The sequence below is a fragment of the Macadamia integrifolia genome, chromosome 1, assembly GCF_013358625.1.
Source record: "Macadamia integrifolia cultivar HAES 741 chromosome 1, SCU_Mint_v3, whole genome shotgun sequence".
Taxonomy (NCBI): domain Eukaryota; kingdom Viridiplantae; phylum Streptophyta; class Magnoliopsida; order Proteales; family Proteaceae; genus Macadamia; species Macadamia integrifolia.
In genome coordinates this window covers 3050095-3069613 of record NC_056557.1, presented here as the reverse complement: position 1 = coordinate 3069613, position 19519 = coordinate 3050095, and the positions used below count along the sequence as shown (strand labels likewise).

General features: G+C 37.7%; 2 protein-coding genes across 3 annotated transcripts in view; both read right to left on the bottom strand.

Moving 5' to 3' along the window:
- Window positions 1-1143: 1143 nt before the first annotated feature.
- Window positions 1144-11411, bottom strand: LOC122082328 (sulfhydryl oxidase 2). 2 transcript variants are annotated; one of them, XR_006141284.1, is made up of 12 exons: window positions 10959-11411; window positions 10055-10079; window positions 9861-9953; window positions 9479-9660; window positions 7765-7834; window positions 7583-7651; window positions 7421-7494; window positions 7179-7335; window positions 4102-4142; window positions 2175-2321; window positions 1528-2084; window positions 1144-1428 (listed from the first exon to the last, which is right to left on the bottom strand). XR_006141284.1 is itself a non-coding variant. In XM_042649819.1 (12 exons), the coding sequence occupies exons 1-12, from the start codon at window positions 11162-11164 to the stop codon at window positions 1359-1361; spliced, it is 1581 nt and encodes a 526-aa protein (XP_042505753.1). In that variant the 5' UTR covers window positions 11165-11410; the 3' UTR covers window positions 1144-1358. The 2 variants fall into 2 exon arrangements, 1 of the variants encoding a protein (XP_042505753.1); XM_042649819.1 differs by having other exon boundaries at window positions 1638-2084; window positions 10959-11410.
- A 2317-nt stretch (window positions 11412-13728) lies between these two features.
- LOC122082172 (EEF1A lysine methyltransferase 2-like) overlaps window positions 13729-19519 on the bottom strand; it is an 8206-nt gene continuing 2415 nt past the window's right edge. The window contains exons 3-7 of the mRNA XM_042649652.1: window positions 19122-19322; window positions 16567-16663; window positions 15561-15664; window positions 15080-15131; window positions 13729-14361 (exon numbers count right to left, since the gene is read on the bottom strand). Coding sequence (XP_042505586.1) covers window positions 14137-14361; window positions 15080-15131; window positions 15561-15664; window positions 16567-16663; window positions 19122-19322 — 679 coding nt within the window. The 3' untranslated portion in view covers window positions 13729-14136. The remainder of the gene's footprint in view (window positions 14362-15079; window positions 15132-15560; window positions 15665-16566; window positions 16664-19121; window positions 19323-19519) is intronic.

Sequence of the window (19519 nt, the reverse complement as noted above, 5' to 3'; positions counted from 1 at the left end):
ATAGTATCACAATAGAAAATTTATTGTTAAATGATTCAATATTCTTTCCACAAATTCCAAAATATTATGATAAAATATTTCTTTGCCTACTAATTAACAATTTGGAAATGGGTGACAATGTGCTATTCTCTCTCTCTCTCTCTCTCTCTCTCTCTCTCTCTCTCTCTCTCTCTATATATATATATATATATATATACACAAAACAACCATTTAAAATAACAGGAGAAAGGCTACGCACATTTGCCCCTACCTAGACCTAGGTAGCAGGAAACTTGTGCACTGGAATCCTTTTATTCGTTGCAATGGTAAAACTGCTCTACTGCAACCTGGTGACCCCAGGTTTGAATTGAGAAACACCTTCTCCATGAATCGGAGGTCAGGGTACACATATCTACCCGTCCGATATGTCGCAGTAGTGGTGGGAGCCTCATGCAATGGGCAAACCCACCCACCCCCTCCCCCCTTCCCATTTCTTAATACTCAATTAATTAGTTATCCAGCCAATATGAGAGTTAAAATCATGACTCACTTGAAGAGAGATGCGAGTTAATTAGTTGGTCTCATCAGAATAACTCTGAACTTTAGGAATAAGTCCAAGCACCTTGAAATTAATTGCTCATTATCAAAATCACTTGCTCATCTCTTAATTCAAATATATATATATATATATATATATATAAAAGTAAATGAGTTGAAGGAAACCTTTAGTTGGTCCAAATGCAGTACAACATTTAAAATTTGGAGTTATCTGCAGGAATATCTAGGTGCTGTGTCTGGATGAAAAGATAAGTAATCCCTCCAGATGAAATGGATGACAACTAACAGCTTTAGAGGGTTTTATATACTTGTATCAACAATCATGTGTGAACCTTTCCATTTTGATTGGTAAAGGTTGGCACAAGTTCAATGGTGTACCATTCTGTAATTTGTGAATTGCGAAAAGTAATTTCAAAGGGCAAACTATAAAACACCAGTCCTGTATCAGTTGCCTCGCAGCATCTCATAATCCTGTTTATGCTTAGAACACTTTTAGCATAAGCAAAAGCATAGAAAGGCTTCCCCCCCCCCCCCCACCCCAAAAATACCCCCACTCTCCCAATAAGATAAAGCAAAAAAAAAGGAAAAAAAAAGGGTACACATTGGTTAAAGAAACAGATACAACATATGAATAAAAATTAAATGAAAGAGATAGTGATCTTGGCACTTCCAAAATTTAGATTGTAAGAAATCTGTACATTTCATATTAAAGCTTGGTACAAAAGGAAGGGGGAAAAAGGAACGCATAAAAGACCTGGGGCAGTGAAGTCTCTATGCAGCTTTGGTTGAATGGATGTGAATTCCCACCAAGTTTTTCCATGTTATGCAACTTGAGTAATGGCAATGCCCGGTTTTGATCTTGAATAATCTGAGCTCCAGAATCTCCTAGGCCTGAAATGTTTGGAAAGAACAGGAAGTTAAAAAGGGAAACAAGAATATCAACTGCCCAATCGAAAAATAAGTTATACAAGTCCTGAAGCCCTCACTAACTTTTTTTTTCTTTCTTTCTTGTGTGTTAATGTGTGAAAAGGGCCCATAAACATGATGACTACCCTTCTAATAATCAGATGTTCTTTAAAGGGTGTAAGTGGTGGAAATACTTCCGATTCTTCTGCTGTGAACGCCAGTAACAAGCAGCTGCTCCAAATGCACAGCTGGCTATAGCAATGGCCAATGCAGCCCCAACAGGAACAGCAACTGCATTTGTTGAGGTAACCCCATCATCTACTAAAGACCCAGAGCTTCCGCCGTCTCTCATAAGATCCTTGTCTTTGTATGATGACTCAAGCATCTTCCCATAATAACCAACCAAGAACTTAAACACCTCATCTTCGTTCCAATCAACTAGAATTGTGCCGTTGCTACTCCTGCTCATGGATTGGTAACATGACGGGCAAAGCTTCTTTGGAGGCCATGTGATCTTTGGGAATTCTGGGTCACCAGTTGCCAGAGAGGCCTCTTCTACCTTTAGCCTTTCGTTGACCTTGTTATGTGTACTCCACAACCACAGAGCCAGGTCATATGTCTTGTTGAAAGGACTAGAAACACTACAAGTGAACAAAGTCCAAAATAAGAATATTTATAGGGAACTTGGAGAATGTTAAGAAATACAGCTTACAAGCACTCAGTCCGTTTACCTTGAACACATCTTATAGAAATGCTGGCGGCAGTCCTGGCAGATGAAAAAGTTGTGAATGAAGTCACAAATAGCTGTAAAGGCCAAGTGGCTCTCTCCATCTTCTATCCTTACAGAGAGTGAATGCAGCAGAACCCACAAGCCACAGCTGCAGAGAAACGAAAACAACATAAGTTGAACATGGCAAGGCATCTCATAATCATGGCTGTAGATCTTTGAGCATGTGGAACAAAGATATGTAGTTTGTCTGAACAAGAATTAATGTTTCTTTTTTTTCCCCTTTTTATTTTTTATTTTTTTTGGCTGGGGGGGGTGTTGGGGGAGAGGGCAGGCTGAGTGTGAACGTTGACTCCTAACTGTCTGGCTGTAAAAGAGTTGAACAATACAAAATGTGCAAAGGTGCAGTTCAGAATTGGATCATGCTTACAAAAATTCATTTGATCTACCCAGACAATATTAACAAGTCATAAATCATAATTATTAAGTCAGTTCTAATATGGCATGAAACCTATGACATGCTCATGCCTCTTCAATTTAATTTTTCATGTAATTTTACAAGTTCGTAAATGTACTTCATCTCTTTGTATAATTGGGGCAGAGCTGGATTTGCCAAGATTTTCAGGCAAGCCAATGTTAGAAGACTGCTATCATCAACAACAACTCAGCCTTTTCCCAACTAAATGGGGTTGGCTAATTAAAAGAGTACAATCAATTTATCTATATCATTAATCACATTCTTAGTCAATCCTGCTCCTTACAAGGTTATGAGAAAGCTAAAAACTTCAAGCTGAATTCTTTGAGCATAAACCAACAAAGTGCAAGAATCTTGCAAATGCACAATATAATTCAAGGATTTTGGAGAAGAAAAATTTGGCAAATAGGTTATTTTAATACAAAAAAACATGTACCATTCTTTAAGACCCAAACAGAAGATCTAACGAATTGAGAAGCTCCACCATTCACTGCTACTTAATGCAGAAGGGAGCAGCAGATTGACATAAAGGATAGAAAGGAAATAGATGAAGAAAATCTGGTTTCCGATTTATTTCCAGCTAAGAATGGAGGGAGGAACTTCTCCCTCCTTCACCCAGTCCCTCTTCTGACCTCCTCTGAGACCCAGCCAAAAAGTTGAAAATCCATTAAGCTTCACTATTTAAGTGAGTCAACAATGGAATGGAGAACAAGGTGGTGAAGAGAAGGCACCAATTGAAAATCAATTAAGTTTCAATTTCATTTCTGGTCAACCATGGATAGGAGGAAGCTCTCCCCACTCTAAATCAACCTTATGTAATGACACATCTATTCCAATACTCCATTATAATGCTTTCCAACTGTAGCAGTCTACACAAACATTGCCAATAATGTCAATATACTTCTTCAGAGGGAAGTTCCTCAAAAATTCATGAATTGCTCCAAGTCTGAGAGTTGAATGGAGGAGACCAAGAGGTTCCTAGGGGAAACAATTAAGGAATAGAAAGGTATCTACAAGCCAGCGCACTCATTTAATTAATAGTTAGGAAGCATAGCAAACTTCAGGACTAGTGGGTGAAGAAGAAATGATCAGGAGGGAAAACACATGGGAAATCATCAGATGCTTTATTGGTAACATAAAACAATAGTTGTCAAGTTGTCGCCTTGATTTTTTCCCTCCACCAACGCCTAGGATCACCTAGACAATGTGACAGCTATTAGATGAACTCATCCTGCCTATAGCAACCAAGACATAATTACAGGATCTGATGACAAAGATTAGGGCCCACAGACACTGACAAAACATATGATTTGAAAACGAAGATCCACTGCCGAACAGCCATATACCTACACATCTTTTTGTTGAGATAGGTGTGAAAAGTGAATAAACACTAAATATTAAATAAAGTCTAAATGTTTATATAAGATAATGAACAAAGCAACCATTGCACCATTACCTATAGCCCCTGGTGTCTGGCTTGCTGCCCCGACAAAATATCTGCAACAATACACCCAGAATGCATCTGGAACAATCAGAGGTCGGTCTAACTGAAAACAAATAAAAATAGAAAGGCGACAGAAAAGCAATGATGATAAGAAAGCTCAATAGAAATTTGACTCAAGATGGAGAAAAAAATTAAGCATTCGCCATTTAAAGAGGAAACTGAAAGATGCAAGACTGTGGTCCCTGGTGATTGGAAGATTTCATTAGAGGTCACCAGCACCTTGCTTCCCTGCTGAATACCTCATCCAGAAAAGAGGAGTGCTCAACAATGCTATGCTTCTTCAAACCTACGTATGCAAGTCACGTTATTCTATTGTATTTGGTTGTGGCCACTATTAGGGGGATCATTTTCTTGTTTGTAGGATGTGTTCCAGTCCCATGTCTCATCTCCTTTCCTGACAAATGTGCAATTCAACCAATATTTAAACAGGGAGAAACGTACCGGTGGTTCAACCAAAAACTATTTTTTAAGTGATTCACCAAATAAAACCCTATTTCTAGTGTATTTAAATACAACTTGATCTGAATATTTGATTAACTCTTGCCAACATATATATATATATATAGTTAACTGAGTCTTGGGATCTACCTGTCCAAAAAAATGTGGACCGCATTGAGCTGCCACGCAGCAGAGATTTGAGCCACCCACAAATGTCTTTCTATTTGGGCCGTACAGGAAAAAGGGCCACAAAAAAAATTGCTACTTCTGAAAACTAAAATACTGAAGATAATCTGATATAGGATTCAAAAAGCCAAATGGGGAAAAAGGATTCATGTGCGAACCCTATGTAGTTTGGGCAATGCTTATCATGGTTCTTTATCATCAATGAGCATCAGTTGTTACCTATTTAGGGAATTTCTGTTCAATGGATTATTGTAGAATGGAAAGATCATTACTCAATTAACAGTTGGCTGCCCAAATGGAGGTCCATTTGTTGCCCTGTGAGGCAGGAGTGGTGAACGTTCAGTGATCAGAATACAGAGCCGAGCAGAAGCATGGAGTGAGGTTCAAAATATGAAAAGCCAAAAAAGAGAAGCTCCTGATGTTTGGAGCATCTTTGGAGTCCCAAACAACCATTTCTTGGCTCACTCAATTTTTGTGCATCACCATGAAGGTGGGGTTCTAATGACTCCAATCCCACGAACAAAATTTTATGGCACTGATTCTAGTTTTGGACCCTGTGAATCCAGGGAGAGGAGGGGTACACATTCAAAAGAGAAGTGAGAAAGTGAGGTGGTATTTTGAGAATCAAGAGAGTGCATTTAGAATAAAGAGGGAGTGTAAACCAATGTATGTGTGTAACTGTGTATAAAGAGAGAGAGAGAGAGAGAGAGAAAGAGAGAGAGAGAGAGAGAGAGAGAGAGAGAGAGAGAGAGAGAGAGAGAGAGAGAGATTAAAAAAAAACTCTTTGGGGAGCGCAAGTCATGGTTTCTTTGAGCACAGATTCCAAGTAATTATGCTCCAGAAAAGGAAAACTGCGGATTTCATGAGAAAAGTCCCCCCTTAGATGGTTCTATTCAATAAGAGCATAAATTTAGGGATCGACATCAGATTGGCCCTTTGGCCAATCTAACACAGTATCAGCTGGGACCAATCCATCTGACTTACTGATTCACCAAGTCTAAGGCCAAATTTACTCAGGATCATATCGGAATCTGTAGAGGCCAATCAGATCCCTGAGTCCGAGCCCTAAATCCTTGACTAAGGGTGAACCTAGACATTGATAAATGCACATTAGGTAATACAGGCCATCAAGGGATGAGGATCCATTAGAAATTGGCCTGATTCTGTAAACTGGAACTTACTTGTCCCAATGAAGTAGATTCTACTAGAGCAAAGATCTAGTTATTGGCTTACGGAGTGACAGGATGAGACATGTGCGGGATGGAGGATTAAACAGAATTAAAATTATCAAAGGGAGATTGCAACCAATGTCACTGGATGATTGCAAAGGATGGGCAGTGAACAATGGTGATCTTTTATCTCATTAGAAAAATAAAAGCTATGGTGTCCAAGAGGGAGATCATGTCCCAAGAGTACTTTGGTCTGCTGATGAAATGGCACAGATGGTTTGACAAGGCAACAGGCCGTTACGCATGGGGACTGTTTGGGGACTCTTCATTTTAGCCTCTTTTTTATTTTCATCTTGTCCATGTATCCTAGTTCTTTTCATGGGCTGTACTGGCCTCTTGTTATGCATATGGCTCCTCTAGTGGGACACCCTCAATTTACTATTTTCTAACAAAAGTTTTAATTCATTGAAGATTCAAAATTAGTCACAAATAAACAGTATTAAACCAGAAACACTCATAATATCATAGTTTCCAAGGCGGCATCTAGGCAACACCTACACATCCAGGCGTGATTCTGGGAGATCATATATGGAGTTCAATACCCATTCTCTAGAATTTGTTTTAATCATATGCATTGTAATGTAGTTGCTTTGATGGGCTGTTTTATTCATGAACGTGTAGATTTATGAGCTATTAAATTATTCATAATTGCTGAAAAATTGATGAATGTGTAGCTTTAATGGGCTGTGCTAGATATAATGGATACATTAAAGAGAAAAAGAAAAAGACTAAGGAGCCATATCGCCAAAGCACTTAAATGGCCCTCCAACGCCTTGTGTCACCTAGGTGCCTTGACAACTATGCGTAATATAAAACATAAATATTGAAGAATCAACTGTAGAGAGCAGATGCATAATTAGATAACAAAGCATCATCCTTTGTAGAGTAATCCCAATAAACAGACCAAGCTATATTGCTGTCTTACTAGTTTAAATGTTTCTTTAGTTGATTGCACCTTTTCATAAGATAGATAACATATAGCACATAGTTAAGCAAGCAAGCAGATTAATGGTTACAAATATGATATAATCATAAGGGATCAGTGAACACTGCACCTGCATGAATAAGAAATGATTCTCCTAAAGTTGTTTATAATGAGAAATGGAGAAAGTGGATGATGCAGAGCATATACAGAAAAGTGAATTCAAAGGGGAGTAGCAGTCTATGATCACGCACCCAATAACCACGAGGAACATCTGTCCCACAAATCCTGAAACTCTTAAAAGCATCCTTTTCATGAGAAATGACAGCTTCTTGCTTAGTGACAGACCACAGATCTGAAGGCCACAAATCATCAAAGTTTACAAGTATTTCTGCACTTCCCTTCCGACACCTAATACCCAAATGAAAAAAGGTATAAACTAGTGTGGAAACAGATATATGAGAAAAAGATACATAAGGAGAATTTTGCATTCAACCTCCTGGAAGGGTGATGTGCCACCAAGAGTTGAAGGAACCTAATAAGTGAGCCTCGAGTCTCTGACTTGATCATCTGCAGAATTGTTAAAAAGCTATTATGTCCCTTAAAAGTCATGAGCTTTTTTCCAATACAGAACAGCTATCGAGTAAATGAGTTGTACCTTGTGATCAAATATAATCTCGAAGGCATTTGAAGTTGCCTCTTCAACATCATATATAGCACGGACAATCTTTCAAGAGTCATGGATTACAAAAGTTAAAAATAATATAATTGAAACAAAACATACAACTTTCAGTAGTCACACAAATGAACCAAAGTAGGAAATCATTCTATTTGGAAAACCTGTTCAGGGTCTGACGAATTCTGTGCAAGATGCTCATTCTCATATTTTTCATCATCCAAGTTGTATGAACTGTATACAGCAAAAAAAGAAAAAGTTGTATGAACTGTAGAGATAAAGAAGTATCAAAATTGTATCAATTGAAATAACAACTTGAAGCTAACACATGCAACATAAATTTATAATGAAAGATAACCACAAAGCAACATATAAAATATACACAATTTTAAAATAACAGATAACTTATCACAGATATACTTCTTCCCATAAACAGCAGATAACACATGAAAAAAGTAACAGCAATAGTCTAGGGTATGTAACAAGGACACCCCTTCAAACCCCACAGCTATCAATAAATTTCTTTTTCTTTCATTGTTTTGATTAATAGGAAATATTTCCATCCCAGTACACGACCTGCTAGGAAATCAGACTTATGGTGAAAACACCAAGAGACAATTCCAGGAAAAATAGATGCATTAATTCTGGAAATGCATCAATAAGAGAAGACATTAATAGAGGGGACTTGAACAGACACAGTAAGGACATGAGAATTCACAGTAAATATGAATTTATACTATCGACATTGCAATGCCTAATGATCTTATATCAACATGTAATTCAGAAAAAGAGAACATTTGGAGTCATTTAGAAATGGACCAAACAGGAGTCTAATGCCAAATAAACATTTTCACCACTAGAAGGATAAAGAGTTTCAACATGTAAGGATTGTAAGATTATCCCAAAAGGAAAATTTTAGATGGCATCATAAGACATGGAAGAGAAAGGAAAGGGAAATTTGATAGACAATGGAACTAAAAAGATGAAAATCTAACAGCATTTTATAATTAAATAAAAGAAAACTCAGGAAAAGAATAAACGCAAAGTGGAATGACATCGCTAGTTTAAAACAGTAGCAAAAGTTGTTACAGAATCTTGGGGGAACAACAAACAACTGAAAAACTTGATGGATGTAGGGAAAGTATCATGGTGCCTATCTGCAAGAACAAGGGAGATACTCAAAGTTGCAGATTCCTATCATGTTATCAAACGCCAGGACTTTGGAAAAGAGTGATACAGAATAGAGCCAATAAAAAACCCGAAAGACTGAAGACAAAGCCTAGCCCTTTGAGCCCTAGTCGACAGTTCTGGACATCCTACATCGCTTCCACATGGAATTATAGCACACAAGAGAACAAAATAAAAATACCAGAATTGATCACTCATGTTCAAGCACAAAATAATTGCCTACATTTCAAATACCAAAAACAAGATGAAATTAGATGCATGGTCAAAATACTAGTTTCCTGGACTTCTGATGCTAATATCAGCAGAGAATATATCGTGTTAATTTTGATGGAACTGCTAAAACTACAAGGTTTAAACTGCTACAGAACAGTCTCTTCATCAAGTTAAGTAGCTCCCCCAACAGAAAATGCTTTTAAGGATGCCTGACCAATCAAATAGAACAAAACTCAAGAAAGAAAAAACAAAATTTTCAGATATTTGTTCCTGATGAAGCAAAAACCTTCAATATAAGTTTTAATCATGCCCAATTAAAATTTTTTTTCCACATAGACCATTTAAGACAGCTATTCTTTACCAAAACAAAAACAATTCAGACATCAACAAATAAGTTACTTCAGTTGCAGCAGTTACATGTCACTTCCAGTATAGCGCCCGACTAACAATAAAAATAGCATACTTAGGTATACACACCTTCCCAATTGCTTATTAATCCAATTAAGAAGGCGATCAGCTGTCCGTCCATCATCAATGAGACGTATTTCGCTTTTGTCTTGTTTAGGTTCCCAACCACCAGATGCAAATTTAGATGGATGACCCCAAAGAAGCATAGGATAATGGCCAACTGAAAATCTATCACAGAGCTTTGTATTTATCTGTGCTGCCACACATTCAAAAAGAGAGGGACTAATCACCAAACTATGCTTTTAATTAAAAACAGTACGGTACTATTAGAAAAAAAGAAGGAAGATAAGAAACTATGAACAAGCTGAAAGATGAATTTATTTGTTTCAGGAACAAGTGGTTTTAAAGCTATATGGTTACAAAAACCTTGAAGAAACAATGGTCATGATACCTTCGATGCACAGTCTACCCTCGCCATGAATATAACTCCAGGATGAGCTGCGTGAGGTCCATTGAAAAGCCTTGCAACCTTTTCATACTGAGGCTGCATAATTGTTGCTCAAGTTGAAAAAAATAAAATCAATAAACAGAGTTAAATAAAAGTATAAAACGGTGTATGGTACACCCAAAATGTAGCACCTATACCTTGTAATTTCTGCAGGCGGGACACCTACAAAAGCAATATTTGTATAGGATTAGAACTTCAAAAACATACAAACAGTGACACAAATGAGACATTTCAAATTTCTAGAGAAGACTTTATCAGAACCATAATGAAACTGAACCCATGATTTTCCCTCTCCTATACTCAGCCTACAGTCTAACGAGGTTCGATCTCTCTAAAACCTTACTCCTGATGTTCACCCTAACTTACTGAAATCCTCTAAACTATCCTTCTTCAACAACATCAACTCATCATGAATGTTTATGACCCAAGTCCTAGACAGAAATTGTTGGGAGAGAAAGTGACCCGCCTAGTGCCCTGAGAAAGCTCAAATGAGACAGAGACCTTCAGAAACTGAAATTTGCAGGAAAGTTGAGTAACTCCCAACCATCCCCCCCCCCCCCCAACAAAAAAAAATCATATTTCACTCTCCTTGGATTGATTTTTTATGCTAGTTAAGGTACACTACCTTCCTGGAGGTCATAAACAAGGAAAAAGTTATCAACTCTAGAATAACCAAACTAGTATATCCTCTCGATTAAAATCAAAATTGTGAAAACTGCGAACATCACAAACAGGTGAATATACAAAAAGAAGCTCAAAGAAAAAGATGAATAACATTCCCAACACTCGAATTTCATGAATAGAACCCCCAATACTTGCATCTCTTCCAGCACTAAAAAAAAAAAAATGAGTTTGGAGGATAAGGAAGATACTACAACCATTCTTAGAGCAACTTAAAGTTAAATCTATAAACAATCCAAATTTTTAAATCTCGCAACAAATCAGGAACCATTTATCCATCCCTGTATCAAAAAGATAGCAGCTGAATCACAAAAATAAAACCCAACAAAAAAAAAAGTTTCTGATCCGTGCAATACATACCAATGAGCAAAGAATTCGACGATGGAGAAGGAAGCCGGAGAGTTCCTAAGAACATCATCAAAAATGGTGCTGTTCAAATCAGCAGCCGCATCTGGAATATCAGGACCTGTAAGTGTCCGAAGGATCGCACGCGATCCAACGGAAACGGATGACACCTGGAAGCTCAGGAGAAGCAGAAGGAAGAGAAGAAGAAGAATCGAAGACATAGAAAAGAAAAAATTTGAGAAACGATTATAATACAGAGAAAGAACTACAATCGTCTCTCAGATTGAACATTAGATTAGGGTTTTAGGAAAACGCCATTTGCCGGGAAATAGATCAACGTTCGAAGGAGACGAGAAACCGATATGTTCTGTAGTTTCTTAATTTAAAACCCTTCGACAGGTTTTCAGGGAGTCGTAATTGCCAGGGGATCTGTTTATTTCAGATACTCTCTGTAACAACGATTAGCGATGCGTGTCAAAACTGATTCCTTCCTAAAATTTATTTACAATTAAACCTAATTTTTTCCCCTTACCAGAAAAAACTAATATTTTTCTAAGAGTAACTATAGGTTGTGACAACTAGATCTGTTGCAACAACCATTTTAGCAAACATAGGTGCTTTAAAAAAAAATAAAAAAGATCGAGTTTAATCCATTCACCTTGGCCTATCGACAGTGTACAATAAGGTCGAAAGTGGTGGGGGTTGATAGGGGTCATATACCGCCGATGAAAAAAAATGTCATCTTTTTATTTGGACGAAAGTTTCATCTACCAGTAGAGTAGAGAAAGAAGTTCTTTCAAGGTACTTGGTGATTCAATGATTAGACTCTTAGGGGAGGGTGTTAATCGATCGGTTTAGTCCAATTAGCAATGCGAATTAATATTTTTTTCTAAATGTAAAAATTGTTGTGACATCTAAATTTGTTGCAACAACTATCTTAGCTAACATAGGTGCTCCAAAGACGATCTTTTTAATTTTTTAGGCGAAAGTTTTCATCCACCAATAGAGTATAGAAGGAAGTCCTTGGAAAAATCCTCTACGGCGGCTGTAGAGGGCAGTGAGGGTCCCAGCCATTGGATGGGCCCCAACATGCGTTGGGTGCATGATGGGGTCCATCCGATGGCTGGGACCCTCACTATCCTCTACAGCCGTCATAGAGGATCAGGACTCAATTCTTCATGGTACTTGGTGGTTCTACGATTAGATTCTTTGGGTAGGGATGTAATTGGTCAAATCAATCCGATTTCGATCGAATCAAGATAGGTAAAGCAAGCAAGGTTATAAGTATCAGTATCATATCAGCCATGTTAAACACTAATATCGATATTAATTGGTGATGTTGGCTGATACATGAATACATGAGCCTTTTTTTTTTTTTTTTTTTTTTTGGTCTGATCTTAGACAGATATGGTCTGATACCACACCAAACATTGCTGCCTTTACTTTTGTAAATAAAGTTTCGGAGTTGCTTGTTGGAAGGGTTTGGAATTAGCCTCTAATTCAGCAAAAAAAAAAAAGGTGATTAGAGAATATGGGCATTATGGTGATTAGGTATGAGAGTTGAATACCGCCAAGCTATATCCCTACCTAACCTTTTTGATAACATAATGAACTATGCTTTTTTGTCAAAGAAAAAAAAATGTCTTATTTTTATGGAACGTTAGGGACCATTATATGATGGTCAAATGTTAGCCTAACCCTGTGAAAATTATGGGAAATATTAGTAAGTGGATAATGGATCTAAATCTTGTTCAGTTATGATCCATACCACATAGAATGTCTATATCTGAATGCCATGAGCTGCTTCTATATCTGGTTCTTATGCTTTTACATATGATGGCAGCTTTACAAAAGATACATTAGAAGGATGATGGGCCACAATTGTTTAGGTAGCTGGCCATGGGACATCATTATGATACATTCCGACATTAAGTCTGAAATTAAAATGACTCCCCCACACCTCTCCCTGCCGCCCTGAAATGAAAAATCCCAACCCTGTTGGATGCCCTTGGTTGCTCTCCTCACTGCCACGTAGCCTATTAGCAATGCCTCTCCCATAAAATATATTACTAAGAGGAAAGGGAAAGAATTTTGCTATGGTGACAAGTTAAAATGTCACTAATTTAGGCGACAGGTAGCTAATGGCAAAATAATTTAAAAATAAAATAAGCTTGGAACTAGGACTTGGAGGAGTACATGTTACGCCATGGGAAAGCACATGCTCTCCCAACCACCTACATTCATCCCAAACCATCATGCACCCATCCCCACCTCCTGGAAAATTAATTAAATAAATAAAAGTAAACCAGTTGAGCCCCTAGCTGTTACTGTTGCAAACTCGCATACACCTTATGAAGATACATAAATGCCCTTGGAAATCAACGATTGGATAGTTGCTATCACCTGTCCTTGTTCTAGTTACTTGTCCTAGTTAGATAAAATGAAATGAGATTATTAAGGCTGTGTTTGGTAATGTATATCTGGAAAATTTTTGAGCCTATAATGTATTTTGAAACTCAATTCTTTTCTATTTTCTCGCTTCAAAATGCATTCTAGACCTTCAATCCATTTTAAAAATGCAAACTTAAGTTTGTGCTAGATAAGATTCTGAGACATGAATTTCACTTATATCAGCCAATCATCTAGTAAGTTTATTTTCAGTTCTAAATGACTAATTCTAACAAACTTCCTCTATAATCCATTCATTTTACCAATGGAATGAGTACAAAGTCCTCTATCACATTAACCCACCTCTGTATAGCCACACAACTTTAACCATTCTCTCTTGAAGTCAAAACTTCAAAACTGCCTAAACATGCAACAAGAGACATGAAACTCAGCAGGAAGGATGACATACATTGTCAGCTACAATACACTACTTGGACTTCGCATAAAGAGAACAATTCCATAACATTAGATACAGCCGAAATTTTCCCTCCTACTTATCCAAGGTGATACAGTATTTTCTAAGAAACTAGAAGCTCAAAAGAAACGACTATTAACTATTCTATAGGTCAGTAATCTCCATATTTTTTGGTCATTGCAGATACAGTTTCGAGCATCGTAATAACTTTTACCTTGCGTCAACCAACAACAGCGCCTCTTGCAAACAGAAAACACCCGAAGCCAATTTACCTTGACAGCATACTTTGGTTAGAGCTAGCAGCCTGCTCCTCCACAGAAGGAAGTTTTTTCAACTTCGGAGAAATGCAACAGTAGCAACACGTGACCCCTCTGATCCTCCAAACGCGAATGTTGGATATGACCGAACATGGCTGACATATTGGAAAGTAAGATCCCTGCACACTTCTTGGTCCTTGGGGGTCTCAGGGTCCTGGGAGGCTGCTAGCCTTCTCTGGTTGAAGTTGTCCACCTCTTGCATCAACTCATCTTTTGTACTGTTACAGGATGTAATCACCTAATGGTCGAAGTGATTAGTAAAACAAAGAAAAAGCAAATAATTTGGCATCTCCCTATTGTCAAGGGTACGGAGAATTAATCTAAACAAACAGCAACACAAGAATCAAGAATGCTACATTAATGAGAATCCAACTAGGGAAGTGATATCTTTCTGTGAGAAATTCCCCATATTGCAAAGTTAGCTGTGGAGAGTAGTAAACTCCACGTATTCTTAAGTGGTCACTTGTTATGTTTTAGTGGGGGGAGAGTCCACATGTCTTAGGGCCATTTATGGGTGGTTGGTTGAAGTCCAATGTCTCTCTGCAATATGTATTTAAATAGGTTCAAATGTAAAGAAGGGGAGAGAAACTGATTATTATCCAGAGAGCAATCTCCTTGCACTGGTTCTCGAAGAAAGCCAATTACAATATACTTCTCTCTATTTCACTGAATCCAAGGGTACCGAAAAGATACATATGAGCAGTGGATCACCACAGGGGTTACAAGTACAGTAGCCATCCCATTTATACGTTGTCTGGAAAATTAAAAACCTTGCATTGGAGATTAAATATACTTAAAATAAGATGCTGGGTTGAGCATGGGAGATTATAGCTGGGAAAACACAAACAGAACCTTGACCCACCAGTCTCAATTTGAATTGGCAGGGGTCAGTTCCGGAATCGCCATCCCAATATCATAGTTCAATAATGAGCATCAGAAGAAGTGAACATACTAACCAATATTCCTCCAGATGCAACCAACCTTGAGACTGAATCCCAATACATCAACCTGAAAAGTAACCCAACAAAACAAGATCAAATCCAGGCAATCATTTATTCATAGGATTAGCCTTTTTTAGTTGCACTAGGCAAGCATCAATTGCTTCTGATAAAAGCATTAAACCATACTCAGTAAGAGAAAGGATAAAGGGTGCTGAAAGCATACAAACCAACGCCATTTTCTCTTTCTGATAAATAACAAGTTCTAAACAAACCAATGCCATGGAATTCAAGTAGAAGACCCAGTCACTACTAACAAAATCAAACCCAATTTGGTCGCCAATTTGTACCGAGTCTAAAGGGCTACAGAATAACTCCAGTGAATGGTAAATCAAATGAAAAAGGAATCAGTGTTTGTAGCAGGGAACAACAATCAGCTACTATGTCAAGGAAAGTATGTGGCAACACCAAGGAGGTAAACCCTAGAAACTGCAGTTACCTTTTGATAGGGCCATCAGGATGCAATCCAATAGCATCTAAAGTCCCCTTATCCATAACAAGTTGGAACTGCCTCTCCAATTTTGTCTCAAGGACATCATCAACCTATGGCAAAAGCATCAAGTAAAGAACAGGACTATCAAAAGTCTGAAGTAGGCTAAAGCATTAAAAAACAGCAAGGCAGACATGTGAATATCCAAAAGAATCAAACATGTACCAAAAAAAATAATAAAAACCCAGTACTTTATAACACAAATCACTGACGGATAAAGCATCCTTCCTGTAGCATAACACAAAAAACCCAACTTGGTGTGACCCAAGAACTTTGAATGGCAGCTAATATGAATATCCAAAAGAATCAAACATGTACTAAAAAATAATAATAAAAACCAAGTACTTTATAACACAAATCACAGACGAATAAAGCATCCTTCCTATAGCATAACACAAAAAACCCAACTTGGTGCGACCCAGGAACTTTGAATGGCATCCTTCCAAAATGTTCAAATGTTTCTTCCCATGATGTTTTAACCTTGATAACCGGACTTTTTAGGTTGGACATTCCTAACTATCAACGAAGTCCAACCATTTTAGTTTCATCTACCGCTCGAAAAGATCAAAGGTGTGGGTTTCTGTCAAATCAATTTAGAGAAAATATCTAGCTACGTAATATAGACACTTTCATATCATATTGTGTAAATTGAACGAGATAAATCTAGTTTGGTTTTAGAAACAGTTGAACATTTTGGTATACCAGACTGGTTTCTATACAAGTTGATGACAGATAAATCCTTTTTAACTCTACAAAGACATAAATTTAAAATCAAAAGACCTGCAATCCAAGATTTTGGACACAAAAGACTTGTGGCACACTAGAGCTGCAAAAGAAATGACATCAAAAGTTGGTCCAGACCTTGCAACCATTGCATGTAGCTTTTGCAGGGAGTGCCAAAACAACAAACAGAAAATAATACAGGAGAGGATGTAATCTTAAAGTCAAAACATACCAAAAATTTTATATTTGTGAATCCACCCCGATCAGCAAGGCTTTGAGCAAGGCCAATTGCGCCCTCACTATAATCAGTTCCAGTCAGATCAGAGAACCTGGATGCAGGGCATATTAAAATTTGTTTCATAACTGCTTTCAGAATACTAACAAAGAACTACCCATGAAGAGGTATTCCTAAACCACATAAATGTATTCCCTCTCTGTACTCATCTCTCTGTGTGGCAACTTACTCATGCTATTCCAAATCAATCTAACACAGAACACTTCTGACATCCCCATGCATGCCACGTGTGTGCAAGTATGAATTTGTATCATATACGGGTCTAATAATACTGAAAATATCCCTAAACCAAACCCCCAAATTATAGAAAAGGGACATAGCCCTACTAATGGGGGGGCCGGTGGGCCCCAAGGAGACCAACCTGGTTGGATGCTGACCCGCTTAAATATTTAGAGATCAAAGACTAGGAGTAGTGGCAATTTAGTAAATAAATGTCCTATCCAAGGGATAAATACTCAAGTAATGGCAAACTTGTAATTCAATTGAAATAGCAAGGATTAGGGTGGAATGGCACTATTGTAATTAACCAGAAATCTCTAGTGTTTCAATGGGTCGATTAGGGGAGAGGAACCAAGTGGGAATTTAAATTATTGTCAAGGCTGGATTTGGAACCAAAGAAGTTAAAGGACAAAACGGAAAAACGGCTTAAAGGGGTTTCACAGGGGTATAATGGGAAAGGCAGAATGAAGAACTTGAAATAAACCCATCGATTAGGTTGTCGTCAACCTCCAACAGCCAAGTATGAAGAAACCAGTGGAGGTTGAAGGCTAAAAGGATTCCCTTTTGTTAAGCCCCAATCGATCCAGGTTTTTTTGGAAGAAGTTCTTCAACCCTCAATTACACTATTTCTAAACCACAAGAGCACCAACCGGCAAGCTGAATTTTCAGAATATATATAGGGATGCGACAGAGGCAGTAGTAGCAGGATCAGCCATGAATCAAAGTTAGAGTTCTCAATAGAGTCGAACACAGGAACTGAAACCTTGGGGTTTCTGATCGCCCATATGAGAATAACTTCCGACCAGAATCTTGGCTTGAACCATGAGGTTCCAAGCGTCTTCTAAGAATCTTAAGACCAATAGAGTGCTGCCAAAACAGGAACCAGTGGTAGTTGCAGGTTCAGATTTGGATCCAAATGGCCACCTTATGGTAGGGTGAATATCAGATCTGGAACGCTGTTAGGTCACTCAGGAATAGAGCATGAAAGAGAAATAGGAAGAGGAAGAGAAAAGAAGTTTTAAGGAGAGACAGCGGTCCAGAAAAGAAGAAGGCAGGGAGGGGTCGGCTAGAGAAGAAGAAGAGGGAGGGGGGGAAGAAGACAGCCACGCAAGGGCTTTTCACAACTTAATTTTTTTTCATTCATCAACTGGTTAATTCCTTGGTTACATCACTTACTTATATTAAATCAAAATAAAGTCTCAAATAGAAAATCCTAATTACTTCCTAAACTAAGTCTAGTAAAATAGAAACACAATAAAACTAAATTGAAAATTTCTACCTTCCTAATGGCTACCCCAAAATAAACTAAAATAAAAGATAACAAATATCCTCAAAATAAAATAAAATCCTACAATATTCTATTAACCCTGAACCTAAATCAGTAACTTGGAACCCAAATTGGATCTGGGTCTTGGTCCGGGTTTTGGAGTGGGTTTGGGTCGATCCATCGGAGCACTGCTGCATCAACATCTCCTAGTTCTATCCTTCAGTCCAGTAACAAGGTAAACATTAATAAAACTTGACTAATAGAAGAAGAAATCTATTCACCATGAAAAAAATCGAATGTTACCCATCAAAACCATAAAAGAAGACCATTCTTCACCATAAAAACCATAAAACATATTCCATTCCAACGCTATCTGTGGTTTCCACTAAAAAATGAATACAGAGGATATTGGTTGATTTGGTTCGGAAGGATGGAATTGGATGTGGACCCAGTATCTGTTCTTCAGTAGTTTGGTGTTTCGTTAGTTTTAAATCTACTGGATTAAGCTAATTAAGTTTTTGACAATCTTGACATGTCAATATCAGAGAATAAGGATGATTTTACCCATGAGATAAAGTTGACATAACAGTAAGGACTTACCTGTCTGAGAAATGCTTCGGTAAGGTGAAGGTTTAAGAATATTCACACATGGTATGGATTATTAGTTGGAAAAACAAAGAGACAGATCAACTAGGCCTGAAAACAAGACGGATAATCAACTTGGTTTAATTGATCAACCCAAACCCACCCATAACCACAAGCCTGGTCTGCACAAGCATTCCATAATCTGGCTAGATCAGGTAGGCTTACACCTACGTGCATATATATATATATACACACACACACACACACACACACACATACAAATACTTCTGAAATTCACTGGAAGGAGGATGGACATGATCAAATGAACTGAAAAATTTACTACTTGCAGAAAGCATTATTCCGGACTAACCACATTCACTTAAAATAGTATAGAATCATCAGCAAATGTTTAGGACAGTACCCTTGCTTTGCAAGTTCTTGAAGAAGCAAACCATTCCCAGTTCCAACATCGAGTATACTCCAGCCAGACAAATCTTTGGCGGCCTGTTCAGCTGATTCAGACCCAACATCATTAACAAGATTTTGTACGCGGCCTTGAGCAATGTCTATACACAAATTTTTGGTCCAAGATGCAACAACGTCCATGACTTCAGCTCCAAACCTGAAGAAAAAGTAAGAAAGCAGATAAATCAATTCCAAGTAAAGCACAGCCTTACACCACACCCCCCCCCCAAAAAAAAAAATCATAACCCAAATTAAACAGAATTATATTCTCTATTCATAAATTAGCAGGAAACAACAACCATTGTTTCCCTTTTCAAGAATAGATTTTATTAGTACCCCTAAGCATATCAGAAA

Bases quoted from the DNA above. Each gene is read 5' to 3' on its own strand.
- LOC122082328 (XM_042649819.1), bottom strand. From the start codon at position 11,164: ATGTCTTCGATTCTTCTTCTTCTCTTCCTTCTGCTTCTCCTGAGCTTC. The intron at 9,954-10,054 runs GTATAGGTGCTA...ACAATTATGCAG, and splicing joins CCGCCTGCAGAAATTACAAG to CCTCAGTATGAAAAGGTTGC. The intron at 1,429-1,637 runs GTATTTCCACCA...CAAACATTTCAG, and splicing joins TCACAGCAGAAGAATCGGAA to GCCTAGGAGATTCTGGAGCT.